At 38.3% G+C, this 24,431-nt stretch overlaps 1 protein-coding gene across 1 annotated transcript in view; it reads left to right on the top strand.

Moving 5' to 3' along the window:
* Positions 1-24,431, top strand: part of LOC134342794 (zinc finger protein 512B-like) — a 128,662-nt gene that overhangs the window by 48,023 nt on the left and 56,208 nt on the right. Inside the window, exons 3-5 of the mRNA XM_063041375.1 lie at positions 8,078-8,142; positions 16,689-16,858; positions 18,831-19,045. Of these exons, the coding sequence (XP_062897445.1) occupies positions 8,078-8,142; positions 16,689-16,858; positions 18,831-19,045 (450 nt within the window). The remainder of the gene's footprint in view (positions 1-8,077; positions 8,143-16,688; positions 16,859-18,830; positions 19,046-24,431) is intronic.

The raw sequence follows: 24,431 nt of genomic DNA, 5'->3' as shown, positions 1-24,431 counted from the left end.
ATAATCACCACTGTCCTTTGACTGCAGCAAAGGGTTTTATGGGTGTCTCGAAGTACGTCATTACGAGAAGATTAATTATCGCTTATTGATGGGTGGCAGTTAGATCTGTCCCAATCCTGCACATGCTGATGGTGATTAACAGAGTGTGACCCCTCAAAATAGAGCTGCCCTGCCCTTTTGCTCCGGTAGGTGTCGCTACTGAGGCTGGCCGTGCACATGCGTTGGGCTGTCACGCCCCGATTTCCATAATGGCCGATCGGCTCTCGAGTGAAAGCCAGTCTGTTGATTTTTGGCGAATGAGCAATTTTATACAAATATATAACCCTGAAATTTGCCTACATTCTGTAAGTTAGCACATTTTAATTCGATTTAGCCAAAAAAAGTGCCGCTGTAATGCACCGTTTGCACTAATTGGAGGTCACAAACAGACAGACATTGCATGGGAGTTTTAGTAGTATATAGATCTCTCATTTCCATAATTCTTGAACTGCACAAGTTCATATGTTGATGTACACCCTCAGTACTTTTCAGTTTAGAGTTCTCAAATTTGGCTTCAGTGGTAGTGAATGAAGAGTGATAATGATCACATCATGATAGACTAAGACTTTGACAGAAACTTGGAGTTTGTTCCATTCTCATCCTTATGCTGGCATTTTGCTTCTAAGTAGTGGTGTTTTTGGGTGTAGGAGGTGCAGTCAAAGGAACTTTGGCAAGCTGTTGAAGTGTATCTTGTAGATGATATACTCTGTACCCACAATCCACTAATGATGTGGAGGGTTAATGTATAAGGTAATGAATATAGTGCCAGTGATTACACACTGCTTTTTCTGGATCTAAGAAAAAGAAAGCTGGATGTTTTAGGCAGCATCATCAAAACTGATGCAGAGTTAAGCTGAAGGTCAAAGATCCTTCATTAGAAATGAGTGAGAGAAGATGATATCTATTCTTCTCTTCCCTGATTCTGATGAAAGGTCTTTGACTTGAAACATTAATTTTGTTTTACAGGTGTTGCCTGACCTACTCAGTGTGTTTCCAGTATTTTCTGTTTATGTTTCAGGCTTTCAGCATCTACTTTTTTTGTTTGGCATTATTGCAAGTTGTCGTGCTTGTTTAGTATTTTTGATTAGTACTACATTGTATTTCTGACCCAGAGTCAGGGAGCACTGTAACACAGCACTATTATTCTGCCCAGTCCATCGACCTGCTCCCAACTTCTCTTAAATGTTGAATGCGAACCTGCATCCACCACTTCCACTAAGCGAAGAAGTTCCCCTCCAGGTTCCCCTTAATTATATCACCTCTCACCCTTAACTTCTAGTGCTAGTCTCACTCAACCTCAGTGGGAAAAAGATTTCATTTACCATATCCATGCACCTTATAATTGTGTATACCTCTATTAAATCGCTATTCATTTTCCTATGCTTCAGTGAATAAAGTCCTAACCAGTTCAAAGTTTTCAATAAGTTAGGTCTTCAAGTCTGAGCAACATCCTTGTAAATTTTCTATGTACTTCTGCAATCTTAATAATATATTTCCTGTAGGTAAGTGACCAGAATTGCACATGAGACTCCAAATTTGGCCTAAAAAAGTCTTGTACAATGTCAACATACCATCCCAACTCCTATACTCAGTACTCTGATTTATGAAGGCTAGGTGCCAAAAGCGTTCTTTATGACCCTATGACACCACTCTCAAGTAATTATGGATCTGTATTCCCAGATTGCTTTGTTTTATGGCACTCCTCAGTGTCACTGTGAGCTCACATCTGTCTGCATTAGATTCCATATGCTATTTTTCAGCCCATTTCTATAATTTAACCAAATCCCACTTAATGCAATTTTTGATTACCTTCCTTGCTATCCACTAAGCTCACAATCTTGGTGTCATCTGAATGTTGCTGATCCAATTTACCAAATTATCATTCCAATCATTAATATAGATTTTATAGACAATATATAACAGCTACATGGGTACACTGTCCTGGCTATCTATCTCCTTCTCTTGACAGTCACCCAGTTGCCTGTGACCTGCGCCTTGGGTGTAACTGTCTCCTTGAACCTGTTGCTAGTCAATCCCTGTCTCCTGAATGGTCAGAATGTCATTCAGCTCCAGCTACAGTACTGTAATACGGTCTATAGAAACTGCAGCTGGATGAACTTCTTGTAGGTATCAGAAATGCTGGACCCTGTTTACCCACATCCACAAGAGGAGCTTCCCACAGTTCTCACTGATATTCCTACTACTCCAACTGTGAAGAAAGAGAAAGAGAGTGGGAAAGAAAGATAGAGAAAAAAGAAAGAGCAATAATGAGAAAGAAAGGGAGAGAGAACAAGAGAGAAAGAAGGAGGGAAAGAAAGAAACTTACCTTAGACTCTGTCTCTTCTTAATGAAGCCTCTTGAGGCTTGTTGTACTGTTGCTACAAAAACGTCAAATTTCACAACATATGCTGCTGATATTAAACCTGATTCTGAATCTGACTGAGCCAAAGCCTCGGCTCCCCATTGTAACCCTGGCCCACCAACAATAGCCGCTCCACTTAAGCCTAACTTCTTTCTGTTGGCCTTTGTCAACTGCCTAATAATCCAAATGATCTCAAGATCCACCGAAAGTCCCAAGAAGCACTGCTCGCTTTTTAGAACTGGCCCTATTCTCCACAAATAACTGCTCATGTGATCTCAAGCTCTGCAGAAAGCATTGTGTCTTGCATTGGTAACAAGCTGAATGTCATGGGAAGATGTTCAAGTCAGAGATTTATTCTGTGGGAAACCCTGGCTTCTTTGACTGTAGTCTAAACTTTGTGGCTGGCCCATTTCAGTTATGATTCAATGGTGATACACATAAGAAAGGTTGTACAAGTAAATATTATATACCATGGGAAGCTGGTCAGCTCATTCATGTTGAAGATGGTCATTGACTGGCTCTTAAGTAGCCCTATTGTTAGTTGGTATTTGTTGGTTAAAGCCTAAGTCAATGCATTGAAGAAATCAACCGTTTGAGTATCTGAAGAGAATAAAATTCATCACTGAGCTCATGTGATCTCATCGTTAAATATCTCAACTAATGAAAGAATTGTCATCGGTGAAGCAGCAACTGCGACCAGGAAAGGACTCTGAGGAGTTTGCTGTAAGAATGAAACCCCAACTCAACCTTTTTTAAAAATTCTGTTAACATCAAGTCTACTGGGCAATTCTGAACTGACTGTTGTTAAGTGTAGATTTGATATCAAAGATAATTACTCTTCCCTCATCTTTGGAATTCATCTCACCTCACTCCAAGCTAAGATTTGAAAGCAAGCAGAATGTCAAAACTATCATGATATTGTTAATGATGATAGTAATGGAGCAAACTATAATAGTCTTGCACTGCTGCTGCTGCTGCAAAACAACATGCCAGTTATAATAAACCTGATTCTGATTTTGAATAGTAAGTAACCAGGTTGAATTTGTCTTTTTTTTTAGAAACACAATGCAACTCAACATTTTTTTTCCACTAGTATTCTCATGTTGGTTTAAAAGGATTTAAAAAGGAAGTATTCCAATGTTGGAAGAGGTTGACAAATGGTTTGTCTGGCTGAAGGGCAAAAGATTTCAGTGCTACATTTGAGATTCTCTTGCGTCATCATTTTTGTTGCATCCAGTTCTCTTGGAAGGTTCAGAAACAGGTTTAGTATCACTGGCATGTGACGTGAAATGTGAATTTTGCCTCAGCAGTACATTGCAATGCATAATAATAAAAAAAACTTAAGTACAATAAGATGAGTGTATATATGTATATAATTAAATTAAGTAAATATCTAGCTTCACAGTTATTGGCATAGAGAGAGTAGAGCAGTGGACTCAGTGTACATCCTTGAGATGTGCCTATGTTCATTATCAGCGAGGAGAAGATGTTATTTCTGATCCGTACGGACTGCGGTCTCTTGATGAGGAAGTCAAGGGTCAGAGTCAAGGACTAATTGCAGAGGGAGGTACAGAGGACCAGGTTTTGGAGCTTGTTTATTAGTATGGAGGGTATGATAGTGTTGAACGATGTGCTGTAGTCAATAAATGGCAGCCTGACGTAGGTATTGCTATTGTGTAGGTGATCGAAGACCAAGTAGAAAGCCGACGAGATTTCATCCACTGTAGACCTATTGTGATGATAAGCAAAGCGCAGTGGGTCCAGGTCTTTGCTTAGGTAGGACTTGGTTCTAGCTGTGACCACCCTCTCAATGCACTTCATCACAGTAGATGTGAGTGCATCTGGGTGATCGTCATTGAGGCAGATCACCTGCTCTTCTTGGGCACTGGTATGATTGTCACACTTTTGTAGCAGGTGGGAATCTCCAACTGCAGTAGTGAGAGATTGAAGATGTCCTTGAACATTTCTACCAGTTGGTTAGCCCAGATTTTCAGTCCCCTACCAGGTACACCATTGGGGACTGATTCTTCGCAGAGATTCACCTTCTTGAAAGAGGGTCTAATGTTGGTTTCCGAGACAGAGATCACAGGGTCATCGGATGCTGTAGGGAGTCGCACTCGTGTAGAGTTTTATTCTCCCTTTTATAGTGTGCATAGAAGGAGTTGAGCTCCTTTGGAGCGAAGCATCATGACCATCCATGATGTGAGGTAGTGGCCTGCAAACCCTGCCAGTGCATCCGATTCTGTCTCTAACTTAAATTGGAATTGATTTTACATTCTTAAAATAACCTCCACAGGTCATTCCTGGACTTCTTGTATAGTTCTGTATAGATCACCGGTCTTGATTGCCACAGATTTAGCCCTCACTAGATTATGAATTCTGGTTCATCCATGGTTTTTGGGTTTTGGTACTTTATATGATATGGAAGGAAGGTAATATATTCAAAAGTAGCTTTGATGGGGTAGCCTTGGGAGGAGGGTGGGATGGCTCATGCTCTTGACCTAGCTTGTGGAGTGCAATTGCCAACTATTTCAGCCAATCTTTGGACTTATTGGATGCCTTCATCATTCTCCTTCTGATAACTGTTTAATTGTTCTGTATGATTTAGGCTGGATACAACAAGACTGCAGAGCTTTGATTTCTGTAGGCTGTGGGATTGCTTTGTTCTGTTTGTTGTTTATATGGTGTGTTGCTGGATAGAATAAATGTAGACCTCTGCTGTTCCTTTTCCACCTTACATTTTGTACATTCTAAAGCTGCATTTCTTCTAGCGTAGGATCACAATAATCCCTCTACTACTTGTACCATGGGGAGCATGCAGAATGGTTTCATCACTATTTGGTATGAAGGTGCCAATGTGCAAAGAGTTGCAGACTTAGCCAGCTCCATCATAAGCATAGACCATCAAGGACATCTTCCAAAAGCGGTACCTTGAGAGGACAGCATGCTTCACTAAGGACCCTTATCAAACTGGACATGCCCTCTGTAACACACACAAAATGCTGGCAGAACTCAGCAGGCCAGGCAGCAGCTATGGAAAAGAGTATAGTCGACGTTTCGGGCTGAGACCCTTTGGCAGGACATGCCCTCTTCTCAATATCACCATCAGGGAGGAGAACAGGAACCTGAAGATACATAATCAACATTTTAGGAACAGTTTTTTCCACTTTGCCATAAGATTTCTGAATGGTCCATGAAGACTACGTCATTATTTCTCTTTTGCACAATTAATTTATTTATTATTGTAATATAATAATTTATTATGCCTGTACTGTAATGCTGCTAGGAAACAAAAAAATCATGACTTATATCAGTAATAATAAATCTAATTCTGATTCTGAACGATGATTGTTCCCTTGACTCAATGGTAAAGGAAGTATGCATTAGCTCACTATGGTACAGATTGCTGTGGACTGAGAACTTGCTACTAGCATTCCATAATTCTTCACTGATGGCCTGTTTTGAACTGCCAAGCCTATTCTCAATCTATCTAATTGGGCACTTATGCCATACTACACTGGAGAAGGTACACCAGTGTGAAGATGGGAACTTCCTCAACATAGATAGATGCTGGTAGTCCTTCCAATATTATCTTGAACTGATGCACCAGCAACAGTTTGATTGATGTGGATGAGAACAGGTTTGTGTTTTCCCTCATGTTGATTTCTTTGTCATCCACCACAGATGCAGTACGGTAACTTTATTCCTGAATGCATAACCATCTAAGTCAGTGCTAATGCTATTAACTTTCTTGGATATGGACATTGAAGACTCCCATTCTTGGCCCTTGCCTGTTCCTGTGCTCAATCTCACACAATGCCTGTTTTAAATGATATACAAAATGAACTGCACCCGAGGGTTCTGAAAGAAGTAGCAGTAGAGATTGTCGTGGGATTGGTAATGATCTTTAAGAATCATTGGACTTTGGCATGGTTTCAGAGGACTGGAAAATTGCAAATGTCACTCCACTTATTAAGAAAGGAGGGAGGCAGCAGAAAGGTAATTACAGTCCAGTTAGCGTGATCTCAGTGGTTGGGAAGATGGTGAAGACAATTGTTAAGCATGAGATGATGGAGTATTTGGTGACACAGGACATGATGGGACAAAGTCAGTATAGTTTCATTAAGGGAAAATCTTGCTTGTCAAACCAGTTGGAGAAAATCCAAAAATAGGAGATCCAAAGGGACTTGGGAGTCCTTGTGCAGAACACCCTAAAGGTTAACTTGAAGGTTGAGTCGATGGTGAGGAAGGCAAATGCAAAATTAGCATTCATTTTGAGAGGTTGAGAATACAATAGCAGGGATGTGAGGCTGAGGTTTTATAAGGCACTTGTGAGGCCTCCGCTTGTGTATTATGAACAGTTTTGTGATTTTTATCTAAGAAAAGATGTGCTAGCATTGGAGGAGGTTCAGAGGAAGTTCACAAGGATGATACCAGGAATGAAAGAGTTATCATATGAGGAATATTTGATGGCTCTGGGCATGTACTCACTGGAATTTAGAAGGATGAGTGGGTGGAACCTTTCAAATGCTGAAAGGCCTAGACAGAGTAGATTTGGAAAGGATGCTTCCCATGGTAGGGGAGTCTAGGACAAGAAGGCACAGCCTCAGAATAGAGGGGCATCCATTTAAAACAGAGATGCGGATAAATTTCTTTAGCTAGAGGGTAGTGAGCTTGTGGAATTTGTAACCACAGGCAGCTGTGGAGGCCAGGTCTTTGGATGTATTTAAGGCAGAGATTGATAGGTTCTTGATTGGCCATGACATCAAGGGTTACGGGGAGAAGGCTAGGGTATGGGGCTTAGGAGGGGAGAAAAAGTGTCAGCCATGATTGAATGGTAGAGCAGACTCAATGGGCCAAGTGGCCTAAATCTGTTCCTGTGTCTTATGGTCTTATGGTCAAAATGAAGGCTTACTAATCAATCAGATTGGGGGGAGGGGGAATGTGGATGGGAACCTGTAGGATGATACTTTGATAAGATTCTGTGTTCGTGGAGTTGTGGTTAATTGAACAGGACATAGCTGTGGATATTGATGAAGGAGTCTATGACTGGCTGAGTGTATGCTTCTTTAAGTGTAACTTCTGTAGTCTTTTGCTTGGCATATAACCTAAAGCATAATGAAATTCCACTAGTATGTATAAGTAGATGAATGGGCTGAATCAGATGGTTGCAAGCTACTTTAATAAACCTTAGTTTGCAGGCTGAACATTATTTCAGATTTTAATGCAGAGTCCAAGTCTTCTGAGAGTAATACAATTACTTCATAATGCTCTGCCTTTGAGTTGAAGTAGCTTTTCACTTTTGAACAAAATAAAACAAAAATGTCTTTCAAATACAGATTTTGAGTTCAGTATTACTTGTGTCTAAAACAGCAGCAAAATACTGGACTTGGTTGTAACTTTAGTGGTGGATAGATAATAAATGGTGGTAGATCAATCAAAGGAAATTGGGCGCCTTTCTGAATCTCACTTTCTTCATGTATAGTGAAACTTTTTAGCATTTTTCACTTTATTTGTGTCATGATGTAAACTTAACTTTTAAGGATAAAATACCTAAAGAGTATCAGTGCGCAGAGTCTGTTGTAATTATCCCTTGGAAAGCAAATAAATGCTTGTTGTGTATTATTCAAGGTTAATAAAATTATTATTGTCTGAACATTGTTTTCTATTACCTAGGACATGGTGACAGAGTAGAAAGCAGAAGGAAAGGAAGACTCAAGGCGGAGGATACAGAAATTCCAGTAGGTAGTTTGAATCATAAGTGTTTGTAATCCTAAATATTCACTTGGATATTGTGCAATTTTTGATTAAAATATTTAAAGTCAATATGAAATTGTAAGAAATGATTAACAGTTTGAGGATCATATCTTTCACAACCTTACTTATTTGCTAAAAAAAAATCCTATGGGTAGAATTTTCAGTGAAAGAAATACCATGAGTAAACATTTAATAAGCTTGTACTGCAGTCCCATGTGTCATATTTTAATGTGCAAAACCTGAATATAATATGAATGGGGTTGAAATATTTCAAAGGATATTTTTATTATAAATGAAATTCAATAGTGCATTGTGACACAATTTTTTAAATCTTGGGTTATTTTCCTATAAATGGTTGTTCTGTTAATACATAGTTACACTTATAAAATCTTAGATTTTCTGCTATTTGGAACATAGGGGAAAATAATGAGGGAGTTTAATTCTAATGAAAATTTTGAGAAGTAATTTCCATAGCAAACTATCATGTATGACCATCATAAACAGACCTTTAAACTACACAGATTAACAGGGTTGATAAATAACTCTTACGAAGAAATTCCTACAAATCTAGTACATGGTCTTGACCAGGGAATTTGAATTTGGAAAATGATCTCATTTAGTTAATTCCTTCATTATTAAAATCCCTTATCCAGTGCCAAAATCATTTGTTAAAATTATTTGTTGTTGAAGCACATGTCCCTGATCTGTGTTAAAATAAAGATAATTTAAGAAATGGAAATAACATTTCAAAAAGATCTTGTTCGGTTGGACTGTTAAATGGCTAGAACAGGTGCATAAAATGGCTGAATATGAGATTAACAACATGACCATAATATCATGGAAACTATGATATCCAGTTCAATGGAGGAAACACTGATTTATGTTATTTTTCAGATAATTAGGAGTCCTCAGAATTTTGTATTAAACAAAGAACAGTATTTTGTGGCTATGAGAATAAAGATTGGTAGAACAAAAGCTGTAAACATCAGTATTATTAAGGCAAAAGAGATAAAATATGAATGAGCTGTCTTGTATGGGATTTTGTCACTTGAAAACATTGGCAGTTAATTGGAATGGTGGATACTGGCAATATAGATGCTAGAAATTGCTTTCAGTTCCAATTAATGGGTTTTGACTCCAATTAAGAAAAGTGCTTTCTAAATACATTGTGCTGCTGTATGTGTTTCTCATTTTCAAATGATTCAAACTCATACTGTACTTCTAAACTCTGAGGCTGTGATTTTGATATTCAAGTATTGCAAGTGTTCATAGACAAAATGACATATAATAGATACTCTCTAAATAATGTATAGTTTTAAACAAAACCTTGTGAATTCTTAGGAAGCTGAAGTTAAAAAGAAATTGCAAAAGCTTGAATTTATAAGCCTGTAAGTCATGCTGTCCAGGTGCTGTTAAATATTCTGCAGAACTTAATCTGTGCAAATTTATTGGTCGTCTTCATTTGTTTAAGCAGTGGTGTAGTTGAGATGCAAATCAGATACATATTAGGAAATGCTTCACAATTCATGACTGATAATTATAAAGAAAAAAAATCTGCAGACGCTGAAAGTCCAAGCAAACACACAAAAAATACATAAGTGCAGTTTAACAATAAAAAATGATATTCAACAGTCACCTAGTTACGTTCAGAAGCTGCTGAGAACGTATTCCTCTCCAGTTGTGGGGAGTTTACAATTGGGGGTACCAAATGCAATGCCACTCTCATGTGAATTGTGTTATACAGCCTCAGATATTGTCAGTGATGAAGAAGTTGTTGGTACTGTTCCAAGAAGGATGTTAAATCAATGTCACAACTGAACAAAGACTGAGCAGTTGCTTAAACCTTGTCGGCGGAATCAGAATCAGGTTGAATATCACAGGCATATGTTGTGTAATTAGTAAACCTTGTGGCAGCGGTACAATGTAATACTTGATAATATAGGGGAAAAACTGCGAATTACATTAAGTATATATGTGTATATTAAATAGTTAAATAGTTGTGCAAAAAATAAATTTAAAAAAGTAGTGAGGTAGTGATCATGGGTTCAATGTCCATTCAGAAATTGGATGGCAGAGGGGAAAAAGCTGTCCCTGGATCACTGTGTGTATCCCTTCAGGCTTCTGTACCACCCATTAAAGTGGTGGGGGTCCTTAATGATGGATTAGTACTGGTTACTTCTTCCTTGCAGGTTGTTCCTAATACACCTTGAAAGGAAATTAGGATTACAAGAAGCGGGATTGTTAATGTTTGAGGATTGATTAATCATAGAAATATTCTGTCTGAGAGGGTAGCGAAGGATTAGTCATTGAGTTAATTATGAACAGGTTTTGAATATTACTTGGATTTCCCCAAGAGGGAAGTGGAAAAATTATAAAAATTGGCACTGAGATAGGAGATAAACAACCATCTTGATGAATGGCAGAGCAGGCTTGTAGGATCAGATGGCTTTTTCCTGCTTATGTTCTTAAATTGTACTGGAATTTCTGTCCTGATAGAGCAATTGGAGCTGGATTCCTTGTAATTCCAATAGCAATGCTTCTCAGTGGGCACCACGGCTGTGGCAATGGTGGAAAAGATTTGCTGGATACTCAGGCCAACAGTATACGATAGACACATGATCTTGCTGTTTAGAATCCAACTAAGGAAGTGCCATAAGGCTGTCCAATCACCAGCTTTAGAGAAGCATTGAACACTGTGTCGTTCAGATGGAAGCAAGCTATTAGGAGAGAAGGATGCACAAAATGCCAAGCAGCATTTGCAAAAATAGATCCCAAGATACACATTAAAAAAGCAGCAGAAAGGCAAGAAGGTTCATATGGGGAATTAATGGCAGGAGAAAGTATGTTGAACGCCACTTATTCTGATGATGTTCATTGTATGAAGGGAGAATTTATACACTGGCATTCATTGTTATTCATGAATATTAGAGACATCTTGTGCTTTATTATTTGATTTGACAATTATTGTTCTTGAGGACATGAGAAAATGTATGTTTAATTTGTTGTTATGTGCTAGAATGGATAGTCAATTGAATGATTGCAGGTGAGCACAAGATAACTAAAGGAGTTACAATTTAGCTTGCGTCGAACAGTGTAAAATACCTTCTGTAAATCAGTTATAATCTGATGCTAATAGAAAGTGCTAGAGACACACAGCAGATCAGAGAGCATGTGCGTCAAGAGGAGCAGAGTTAGTGTTTCAGGTCCTAAGACACTTTGTGGCCAGATCTAGTGAAGGGGATGTCATACCAAAAATGTTATTTCTTGCAGCTTTTTAAAAAATTATTCTCCTCTATGCTGTGATATCCCATTCAGCAATTAGGGTCCACTAGGAAACTATGATTATGAGGGTTTGGCCCATATGCTCAATCTGCAGACTATCAAGGTCAAAGGAATGTCCACATTCCAGCCTTTCTGAGAATCAGTAGTATTACCCATTATCTTAGCAGAATATCTCAGCTTGAACATATTGTAACATGTAACCATTTAAGGGAGAGAGTATACTGTACCTCAAATACCTTGATGTTCTTCCAGCTATAACTTTGAAAGATGCATGTGCCACATGAGTTATGTCAGTCCACGTCCTCATGGTAGGAAGTTCATAGACCATATCCAGATTACAGAAGATGATTTCTGTTTTGAGGCAGATAAGGGTGGATAAATCCCCAGAGCCTGATGAGATGTCCCATCAGACTTTCTGGGATGCTGTTGCAGAAATTGCAGGGGCCCTGGCAAAGCCACTCAAAACATACTTAACCACAGGCGAGGTACCAGATGACTGGAGGAAATCTTATATTGTTCTGTTGTTCAAGAAAGGCTCTAAGAATAAGTCAGGAAATTATAGGCCGGTGAGCCGATATTGGTAGTGGATAAGTGATTGGAAGGTATTCTAAGGGTCAAGATATAAAAGTATTCAGACAGATAGGGCCTGATTATGGATAGTCAATATGGCTTTGTACCTGGTAGGTTGTGTCTAACCAATCCTATAAATTTTTGGAGAAGGTTATCAAGAAACTTAATGAAGGAAAGGCAGTGGATGTTTTCTACATGAACTTTAGCAAGGCCTTTGACATTGTACCACGTGAGAGGCTAGTCCAGAATGTTCGATCACTTGGCATTCAGGATAAAGTAGTAAATTAGATTCAACATTGGCTTAGCAAAATTTTGTCCAGTTCAGATTGCTGTAATCTCTGGATATCAGGTAGTTAGATATTCGATGTTCACTCAACTTGCTTAAGAGAATGACAGGTATAATTAGACGGAACCAAAATCCATAATACTCTCTGTACAGCGTTTTGGAATTTTGCAATGGTATTATCCAAAGACATTGCTAGAATCAGTAGCTCTTGTCCCAGACAACTGACCGGATAATTGGCTTGAATTTTGAACACCGTACATTTTTTTTCATTATTTTGATATTTCAATATTTATCGCAGCTCTTTTAATAACACACATTCAAATGCATTCTACCAGCCACATAAATTGGAAATTGAGAGTAAAACCTACCTTGTTTACCTAGTTTTATTAGATTCAGCAAGGATGCATACTTGGTAAAGTACATTATATTCTATCAATTACTCCCCTGTGTCCGAAGAATACGGCTGCTCCATTAAATAGTTTTCCATTGGTGAGATGTGTTCAGTGGCAGGGAAATAACCTGTACTACTCTCCAAAATCCATGCATCCATCACCTGCTTTACACGGCAATGAGCTGCTGATTGACTGGTGTGACACAGAGCTCTGATGTTGTCTGAAGCTAACTGTGGAAAAGAAATTGAGTGCCACTATCATGTTGAATTGTTGTAATTCAAAATAGCATAGCTTGAAAGTAACTTTATTTCATGAAACAAACTCACATTGCTTTTTCAGATTTCATGTTGGTGTAATCATGTTAGTTTGGAGGAATTTAAAAGTGTGAAGATGGCATTCAATTAGTTTTAGGTCATGTTTAATTAGCGGTCTTGTCGTGAGAGGCCCCTTGGGTGAGAGTGACCATAATATGGTGGAATTCTTCATTAAGATGGAGAGTGACATAGTTAATTCAGAAACAAAGGTTCTGAACTTAAAGAGGGGTAACTTTGAAGGTATGAGACGTGAATTAGCTAAGATAGACTGGCAAATGACACTTAAAGGATTGACGGTGGATATGCAATGGCAAGCATTTAAAGATCGCATGGATGAACTACAACAATTGTTCATCCCAGTTTGGCAAAAGAATAAATCAAGGAAGGTAGTGCATCTGTGGCTGACAAGGGAAATTAGGGATAGTATCAATTCCAAAGAAGAAGCATACAAATTAGCCAGAGAAAGTGGCTCACCTGAGGACTGGGAGAAATTCAGAGTTCAGCAGAGGAGGACAAAGGGCTTAATTAGGAAGGGGGAAAAAGATTATGAGAGAAAACTGGCAGGGAACATAAAAACTGACTGTAAAAGCTTTTATAGATATGTAAAAAGGAAAAGACTGGTAAAGACAAATGTAGGTCCCCTGCAGACAGAAACAGGTGAATTGATTATGGGGAGCAAGGACATGGCAGACCAATTGAATAATTACTTTGGTTCTGTCTTCACTAAGGAGGACATAAATAATCTTCCAGAAATAGTAGGGGACAGAGGGTCCAGTGAGATGGAGGAACTGAGCGAAATACATGTTAGTGTTAGTAGGGAAGTGGTGTTAGGTAAATTGAAGGGATTAAAGGCAGATAAATCCCCAGGGCCAGATGGTCTGCATCCCAGAGTGCTTAAGGAAGTAGCCCAAGAGATAGTGGATGCATTAGTGATAATTTTTCAAAACTCGTTAGATTCTGGACTAGTTCCTGAGGATTGGAGGGTGGCTAATGTAACCCCGCTTTTTAAAAAAGGAGGGAGAGAGAAACCGGGAAATTATAGACCGGTTAGCCTAACGTCGGTGGTGGGGAAACTACTGGAGTCAGTTATCAAAGATGTGATAACAGCACATTTGGAAAGCGGTGAAATCATCGGACAAAGTCAGCATGGATTTGTGAAAGGAAAATCATGTCTGACGAATCTCATAGAATTTTTTGAGGATGTAACAAGTAGAGTGGATAGGGGAGAAGCAGTAGATGTGGTATATTTGGATTTTCAAAAGGCTTTTGACAAGGTCCCACACAGGAGATTAATGTGCAAACTTAAAGCACACGGTATTGGGGGTAAGGTATTGATGTGGATAGAGAATTGGTTAGCAGACAGGAAGCAAAGAGTGGGAATAAACTGGACCTTTTCAGAATGGCAGGCAGTGACTAGTGGGGTACCGCAAGGCTCAGTGCAGGGACCCCAGTTGTTTACAATATATATTAATGACTTAGATGAGGGAATTAAATGCAGTATCTCCAAGTTTGCGGATGACATGAAGCTGGGCGGCAGTGTTAGCTGTGAGGAGGATGCTAAGAGGATGCAGGGTGACTTGGATAGGTTAGGTGAGTGGGCAAATTCATGGCAGATGCAATTTAATGTGGATAAATGTGAAGTTATCCACTTTGGTGGCAAAAATAGGAAAACAGATTATTATCTGAATGGTGGCCGATTAGGAAAAGGGGAGGTGCAACGAGACCTGGGTGTCATTATACACCAGTCATTGAAAGTGGGCATGCAGGTACAGCAGGCGGTGAAAAAGGCGAATGGTATGTTGGCATTTATAGCGAGAGGATTCGAATACAGGAGCAGGGAGGTACTACTGCAGTTGTACAAGGCCTTAGTGAGACCACACCTGGAGTATTGTGTGCAGTTTTGGTCCCCTAATCTGAGGAAAGACATCCTTGCCATAGAGGGAGTACAAAGAAGGTTCACCAGATGGATTCCTGGGATGGTAGGACTTTCATATGAAGAAAGACTGGATGAACTAGGCTTGTACTCGTTGGAATTTAGAAGATTGAGGGGGGATCTGATTGAGACGTATAAAATCCTAAAGGGATTGGACAGGCTAGATGCAGGAAGATTGTTCCCGATGTTGGAGAAGTCCAGAACGAGGGGTCACAGTTTGAGGATAAAGGGGAAGCCTTTTAGGACTGAGATTAGGAAAAACTTCTTCACACAGAGAGTGGTGAATCTGTGGAATTCTCTGCCACAGAAAACAGTTGAGGCCAGTTCATTGGCTATATTTAAGAGGGAGTTAGATATGGCCCTTGTGGCTACGGGGATCAGGGGGTATGGAGGGAAGGCTGGTGCAGGGTTCTGAGTTGGATGATCAGCCATGATCATAATAAATGGCGGTGCAGGCTCGAAGGGCTGAATGGCCTACTCCTGCACCTATTTTCTATGTTTCTATGTTTCTATGTTTAAGTCCATACTCTCTATTGTTTCTATCTATAATATTTTATTTGAGAATTGTCCCCATTCACACTATTAAAAAGGAATCATGGTGAATATTATGATCCATTTCAAGATATGCTGGAGATCCATGAGCCAGTCCTCATTAGGGAATTGGAGGAGAAGAGAGTCAGTTGTGTTAAATTCTTTTTATCAGAGGATTTGGCCTGGGACCAGCACATTAAGTGCCATCACAGAGAAAGCCAAACAGTGCCTCTACTTTCTTAGAAGTGTGTGTGTAGATTCAGCATATTTCCAAAAGCCTTAACAAACTTCTGTACATGTATAGTGGAGAATATCCTAACTGGTTGCATCATGGCCTGGTATAGGAACAACAATGGCCAGGAATGGAAATGTCTACAGAAAATAGTGGATGCAGTTCAGTCCATCACAGGCAAAGCCCTCCTCACCATTGAGCATATTTACTTAAAATGTTACAACAGGAAAGCAGCATCTATCATTAAGGACCCCCACTCTCCAGGCTGTGCCCTGTTCTCGCTACTACTATGGGACAAGTGGTACAGGAGCTTCTGGTCCTACAACACCAGGTTCAGGAACAGTTACTACCATATGACCATCAGACTCCTGTACCTGCACAGATAACTTCACTCACCACCACTCTGAACTGATTCTACAACCTACAGAGTCACTTTCAAGGACTCTTTACATGTTCTCGCTATAATTTTTTTATTAGCACAAATTCTCTTTTTAGTGCTTTGTTTTTTAGACTTTGATTATGTATATTTTTGTAAATTCTACTGGTATTTCTTAATTTTCCTGTAAATGCCTGCAAGAAAAGGAATCTTAGGATAGTATCTGGTAATGTATATATACTTTGATAATAAATTTTACTTTGACTTTTGACTATGAAGTTATGGAAAACATGACTCACAGAAATCTGAATTTATTGCAAATTCTCTCACAAAATTTTTAAAGATTTTTTCAAAATAGAAGTAAATTGTTCAGTGACATTCATTAGCAGATGGATGCAGTGAAATGTTTCATTAGTTAAATTATATGAAGTGTTAGAGTACATATAAAAATATATTCTATGAAATACAATGTATGCAGAGCAAAATGATGTAGCTAGCGAAAGACTTACAGAAAACGTAGTGTATGGACAACTCTGACGGATAAAACAATTACATAAGCCATGAATTGTCTGTAATGTAGAAATGCTTTCTGTAACCAGACTATTTTATTGTAGGTCATTGATTCAAAGAAGTATAGTCACCATTGTCTTCAATGTGAAGCTTCATTTGTATCAAAGTCCCAATTGGAAAAGCATAAGCAATGGAAACATGAAGTAAGAACACAGGAGACAGAAATGGACAGGAAAGTTGCAAAAACAGTTGGTCGAGGTAGAGGTAAAAAAAGGTATGTTGTTTTTTGCATCAAGTAAATACATACACATCATTTATATTGCACAAGTTTTAATTTTTTTTCATTTTTTTGTTGAGAATTAATTATTTACCTTTTTTACAATTTCTATCCATAATTATGGACTACTTTATAGATTTGAAAATGGAGACCTGCCTACAGAAACATTTAAGTATATACATAAATACAGCCTTAGTTCTGAACTCTAATTTCTCATAAATTTTTAAATGAAACTGTTGGCACTTAATGCACTTAACAGAAGTGTACTTGTTATTTGGCTTTTAGGGGATATATAATATATTAAAATCATTAGATACGAGATTACATGTCAAATATTTGTTACAGAACTCTTTAAAAAAACTGGAAATAGTGAACTGCAATTTCATTGATAGAGTTATCCAGTGTAAAATAGAATATATTAGTAGCTGTAAGAGATTGATTTTGGTGGAATTTTTATTAACATTTACAGAAAGTAAAAATGAATCAATAAGGTTCTTGTCCCTTCAGCATGTTAGATATCTTTCCCTGCTTCCCAGCACTTCTCCCAAACTATCCACTAACTTATAGGACCTCCAACTTAGCTTCCTGCTACTGATCAGCCTTTCATCCTCTTTAGTGCTTTCCTCCTCCCTCCACTCTTCTGGTTGCAGTATTTCATCCTCTTAATTGTTATGAATCATGACCAACTCTTAGCCACTCCCCTACCCCTCCTCACCACCATCTTCTTCAATTTCGGCCCTGCTTTCCTCATATGTTTCCCTTCCTCATCTTACCCCTCATTTACTATCACTTTCTCTGCTTCTTCCCCATTTCAAAGGTATCAAACAATATCTAAATTCTGTCCATCCTCTCTATGCCTCCCTTTCTCTCCATTTCCTCTCCATTCACTCTCAATCTGCCCTCTCTCTCTCTCTCTCACTCCCTCCCTCACAGCAACAAACACACATCTCTTTGTTATCATTATTTCTTTTACAATTCACGTGTCCTTCTTTTCTCCAATTATTTACTGCTGCCTTTCCTACTTTCTGGGTTCTCAAATTCTCCTGTCTCTTGAGTAACACTTTATTTCATCTTAATGTCACTCTGTCAATTAATACCTTATTTTTTGTAAAGTAAATGGCATCTTATGAATACCCAAATTGACAGTTAGCTTATTTGCTTACAAATACAGTAGATTCTGGTTAATTAGACTATCAGCTAACCGAAGTAGCTGCTTATTTCGAACGGCTCTTAAAGAACAAAACCAAATCATGAGAAGAGCCAGAATTCCCTTTGTTTTATTTGTAACACTGTGCCATTCAATTAGGGGACTTGCCAAACAGTTTTTAACTCACTTCAGGTATGCGCATTTGTGTGGCTATCAGGCACCACACCGTGCTTGGAGTGAGTAGTTTTAAAATTCTGTCACTTGCATGTGTTTGTGTTCAAAAAGCGGTGATTTTTGTCACTGATAGTTAGTGAGTATTAAGTAGTAAGACCGTTCCGATCTGTTTTGCTCACTGCGGTATCAAGCATTCAGGCTTAGAGATGCCAGAACTGCTGGAAGTGAAAATGAAAAGATTTCTCTAGTTCAACAACTTAGGGACTATGAAGAATTTGAAGAATGGAGGATGCGATTGTTGAAAGTATTGTTTGAAGGCAGTAAATTATCTGTACTTGGTGTTTGTGCTGATTTTGTTTATTTATGGTCAATCAAAAGAACACAGCCCCATGCCTCCATTGATAACTATTAAGAACTAAAACACAGTCTTGGTCGTGTTCTAATTTGTTCTGTATGTCATTTGAATGCATAATTTGTTACTCAGTTAAATTACAGTATGTCCTTTTCATACTTCTTTAACTATTTCCATGGAACTTCGGTTAATTGGGGCAGCTGCTTAAAAGGGCCAAAATGTACTGGTCCTGATATGTCCCAATTAACTGGAATCCACTGTAATATAAAAGATAAAGATTTTTTCCTACTTTTCAGGGTTACTGAAAATGCAGAAACTTCAGCAAAAAAGTGTAAGCAACAGAAGAGAGAATTAAGTTGGCACTCAGAGAATGGTGAATGTGCAACACAGAACAAAGACAACAATTTAACAAACACTATAAAAGCTCAAGAAACTCTGACATCCAATGAACTGAACAAAAACAAGAAACAGATATCAATCCCTGAAGAAGACCCTGAGCGATCCAAACATCGTAAGTCTATAACAATTCAAGACAGTAGTTTTACATAAAGCTTTCATTATGCAAAATAGAAATGATGGTTTATTTAATACTCACTAAAATAATTGATAAAACATGAAGTAAAGTGCTCTATTTCTCAAATATTTCAAAGATAATTTATGATTGCCTTGTTCTGGAGCTTGAAGAGCATAGCATATATATTTCCAAATTGAGTGCAGCACTTAAAGTGTAGTAGAAAAGGCAGCCAAGAACAGCAGTAGCTGAGCTGCAACAAAGCTAATTTTGGTGAGGTTTGAGTGTATTTTAATTGAAGTTTAGTAAAGTTTGAAAGCCATTCCTTCATATTTGCTCTGCAATTATTTTCTGAATGTAGCACTAAATGTTCCAGGTGTCACAATAACTGGTACACAACTTAAAAGTTCCAGGAATTTTAAGAAATGTGGGAGTGGATTAATTCATCTGAAAGAGCTACTATTCTACTTTGGATGTCGAAATCATCATATTAGTATTATTTTACAGTTTATTTCTCAATTTCTCATGTAAAATTCTGAAGTAATTTTTGCAGGGATAGGGTGATGCAACAGTGCCCCCTAGCAGTTAAGTTTTAGGTTTTTCAATGAAGTATTCTGTTGACATTAAGTGAGCCCTTAGGACTTTCATGAATACAAATACTTCTTGTTGACAAGGTACAAGTTGTGTTTTGTTAAAATTAAATTTCTTATTTTGGGAGATTAACTACGATTTTTTAAAATCTGTAACAGATCTGCACCAAATTATAGAAAAAACTCTGTAAACCTTACAAATAAACCTGCAAATGTTTACAACCACTTCAATATCTCTAATAATTTCTTGAATGATTAGATTGCTGCAATTTTACTTGCAGGTATTCTATCATTCTATCGAAGAATAGCTTTGAGAAAGTGATGCATTAGGATATTTGCAATTTTTATAATTGACCTTATTTTTGAAAGTGTAAAAGTTTTTTAGTAATTATATTATGTTTACTGTTATTATATTTCTGATAGCTTAATACTTTTCAGTTGTGTTTCATTTATTTTAATAGCTTTTGAATGTCAGACACTATATCTTTGCAGTAAAGTGGTTTGCAATTAAGTTCCAGAATAATCGACAAATGTGCCTTTATTTTGCACCTTTAGTGATCTCCAGTTGCCCCATGATGCTTCATGCTAAATGGGCTGTAACTTGAAGTTCAAATCTTTCTTGTGATCTAGACAAGTGTACTGGAAAATTAAGCTTTTACAAATACAATGGGATGATTCCTTGCTCACTTTTGAATACTGGCACAAGATTGTTCATTTTGACATAAGTTATACTTAGCACCTTCATTTGGTATTGCATTTAAAAGTACAATGCAATACTTTATTCATCTTATTGTGAATTGTCTGTGATTAAATTACTATGGATTGAACCCACAATGGAAGAGCATACAAATTCCATAAGATCTTTAGACTTAGGGCATTTGCCCCGCTGAATCTGCTCCGCCATTCCATCATGGCTGATTTAATATCCCACTCAACGTCCATTCTTCTGCTTCTTTGAGATATATTTATCTTGTGCCTTCTGAGTTGGTCTCAGAAACTCCAGCCATTGCTGTTTGACTGTCTTTCCTGCTAGTGAACCCCTTCCAATCAACTTTGGCCAGCTTCTGTCTCATGTCTCTTTAATTCCCTTTACTGCATTGTTAATACTGATACATCTGATTTTAGCTTATCTCTCTCTCTAAATACAGGGAATTCTATCATATTATGATCACTGCCTCCCAAGGGTCCATTTACCTTCAGCTCCTTAATCAAATCTAGTTCATTACACAACACTCAATTTTTCTTTAATGGGTTTAACCACAGGCTGGCCGAGCTATATTGTAGGTTTTCTACAAATGTCTTCTCTTGGGATTCAGCACTAATCTGATTTTTCCAGTCTACCTGCATATTGAAATCCTGCATGACTATCATAACATTGCCTTTTTTACATGCCTTTTCTATTTCCTGTTGTAATTTGCACCCCACATCCTAGCTATTGTTCATAGGCCTATATGTAACTCCCATCAAGGTCTGTTTACCCTTGCAGTTTCTTAGCCCTATCCACAAGGATTCTATATCTTCCAGTCCTACATCACCTCTTTCGAAGGAGTTGATTTCATTTTTTACCAACAGAATCACCTCACCCCCTCTGTCTACCTGCCTGTCCTTTCGATACAATGCGTATCCTTGGATGTTATGCTCCCAACTACGATCTTCTTTCATCCGAGACTCAGTAATGCCCACAATGTTATAGCTGCCAATTCCCAACTACGCTACAAAATCATCTGCCTTAATGCATGCAATCAAATATAACATCTTCAATCTTGTATTCATCACCTTTTTCAATTTTGCCCCGATGTTACCTGAAGTTAAATTATTATCCCTTTCTAAACTGTTTGTCTATTTATTTATTCTGGAGATTCCCTTTCCTTTTACTTTATTCAATTAAGTTAGCACTGAAACTTTCAGTTCAATCTAAAGGAGAATTCTGAGTAAGGAAATATGAAATCCCAAGGAGAATAACCTATGCAGATACTGCTTGATATTCAATATAATATGTTGTTAACTGTATAATGGTGCAACATCAACCTTGTTTGAGTAACACATAAGATTCTAAATATTTAGTTTTTGCATTCTGCCCTGTAGTGATTAAGTGTGTATAGTCACGTGCACACATATAATCATTCTCAAGTAACTATCAAAATCTTTGTTGCATTTGTAGATTTATAGAGATGAAGCCCGATTTGTCTGTGCTGACCATGAAGCCTGTCCAGGCTCATCCTATTTCCCTGCCTTATCCCTCTGAACTCTTCCTGACTACGTATCCATTCAAAAGTTCTTTCATATGTTGTAATTGTACCTGTATCTACCATCTTTGAAAGCTCATTCCATATTTTTATATATTAAATTTATAATACTTATTGAGATACAGTGCAGAATGGACCCTTTGGGCCTTTAAGCCGCGCTGCCCAGCAACCCCCATTTTAACCCAAGCCTAATGACGGGACAATTTACAATGACTAATTAACCTGCCAGCCGGTGCATCTTTGGACAGTGGGAAGAAACCGGAGCACCTGGAGAAAACACTCGCACTCGACGGGGTGAACATACAGTCCACTTACAGATGATGTCAGAAATTACCTCTGACACCCCGAGCTGCAATAACAGTATGCTACCTGGCTGCCCAATCCATAATGCTCTGTGGGAAAAGCTTGTCCCTCTGATCCCATTTAAATCTTTCCCCTCTTACCTTAAACCTACTGCATGCCTTCTTGTTGTAGACTCCCCAACCGTGAGACAAGAATGTGACTGTCTACCTTATCTATGCACTACATAATTTCGTAAATTTCTACAATGTCACCCCTCAGCTTCCTTCACTTTAGGGAAAACAGTCCAGCCTACCTAATTTCTCCTTATAACTCAAGTCCCCCAGTCCAGGCAACATTCCTGTGAATTTTTTGTGCATCTTTTCTATCTTATTCGTGTCCTTCCTATAGTGTGGCAACCAGAATGGTTCAGCTGCAGCCTAACCAGTGATTTGTACAGTGTAACTGTAATAAACATCACCATTCTACTACTCAGTGCCTCAGCTGCTAAAGGCTAGCATTTTGTTTGCTTTTGTACTACTCTGTCTACCTATGTCATCACTTTCAGGGAACTACTTCAACGACTCGCTGTTCAATAACACTCCTCAAAGACCTGCAATTCACTGTGTATGTCCTGGCCTGATCGAACCTCTCAAAGTACAGGGCTTTGCATTTGTCGGAGTTAAATGTCACTGCTCTTCAGTGTCCACTGTACCATCAATCTTGGTGACATCTGCAAATTTACTTATCACATCATTTACATTCTCTTCCAAAATATTAAATCAACATAATGAAAAGTGAAGCACCCAGCCCCATGTCCTGCAGTACCACACTGGTTACAGGCCCCTATTATGAAAAGTCACACTCTTTCGTACCACCAAACCAATTTTGTGTCCAACTTGTAGTATCATGTGGGACATTGTTAAAGGCCTTGCTAAAGATCACTTGGGTAACTTCTACTGCCAAGCCCTCTTGGACACCTCCTCCAGAAACTCAGTCAAATTAATGAGACATCTCTGAGAACAGTACCATACAGGCTATCTTTAAACAGTTCTTGCCTTTCTAGCTATAGGTAATTCCTGTATCACCTGTGACATCTGTCCATCAGCATCTGTTCATATTTACTTTAGAACAAGAGCAGGAGTAGGCCACAAGGCCCTTCAAGCCTGTCCTGTAATTCATTGTAAGACGTAAAAATTCTCGAAAATGTGTCTGCTCCCTCTTTAACTACCAATGATCAAGCCTCATCTAAGGATAGAGTATTCCAAAGAGTCACTACCCTTGTACTAAGCCATTCCTACATGTTTTAGTTTGTGAGTCACTACCTCCAAACCTGCTCTGTTCTTTCCTTTGCCAATTACTGACACGCTCATGTCACATCATTCCTGACAAATCACTTGGGTACTTTAATGATATTTAGCAACTTTAAATGGGACTGTTAAATCTATTAGTAGCAATAATGCTATTTTGCTCAGAAGATCAATACTGGTTTACTGAAAACTCAACTGCTTAGACTAAAAGTATAGTCGAAGTAGAGGAGATCTTTTTAGAACACGCCACACAATTCCCGCCAAACAAATTAGAACCGTCAATTATTTTAGCATCTGCCAGACTAAATCAGTTAGAAATTGATCTGTCACTATTAGATCATCCCTTTAAGTAGTACTAGTGGGTGATACTTCCTGCTGCTGACCATGATGAGATCACTTGGGCTAGATTAAACTGTATTAGCTAAGCTGCCGTGTTTGAAAATCAACGCAGCACCATCTCATTACTGAAACACATTAGTCGGCATTCCAAAGTATCCACTTTGCAAATAAACTTGCCCTGTTTTAAAAATAATTAGGCACCTGTGGAAGCTATTTTGCGTGCAATTGAATTATCATTACTAATTGATGTGGGACTTATTGTAATAAACCACATAATAAAAATACTGCAGAAACTGTCAGAAAGCTGAACATTACTTTTCTGGCCTAAATTCTGCTCAGTCCAATTGATCTTCATCTCTTTCCTTTCCGAATTTTTCAGCACAGCTAACCTCAGTTCTGTTTGCCTTTCTTGTTCACCAAGTCAGAGCTTAAACTCAGAACTTCTACCAGCATTCTCCACTGCCTATCAAACTGCTGTTGTTTTCCCTGGAACGTGAATATCCCTCTCTCCTCAACTTTGTAGGATCATCCTGACATTATGAAACTTGATGTTTCAGGCAAAACAATCAATACAGGTATTCTAAATTTTGAGAAGTATGATAAGGATGAACGTATACAGGCT

Source organism: Mobula hypostoma, chromosome 2 (assembly GCF_963921235.1).
Source record: "Mobula hypostoma chromosome 2, sMobHyp1.1, whole genome shotgun sequence".
Lineage (NCBI taxonomy): Eukaryota > Metazoa > Chordata > Chondrichthyes > Myliobatiformes > Myliobatidae > Mobula > Mobula hypostoma.
Note: the sequence above shows the minus strand (reverse complement) of the source record. Positions and strands in the feature narration are given on the sequence as shown.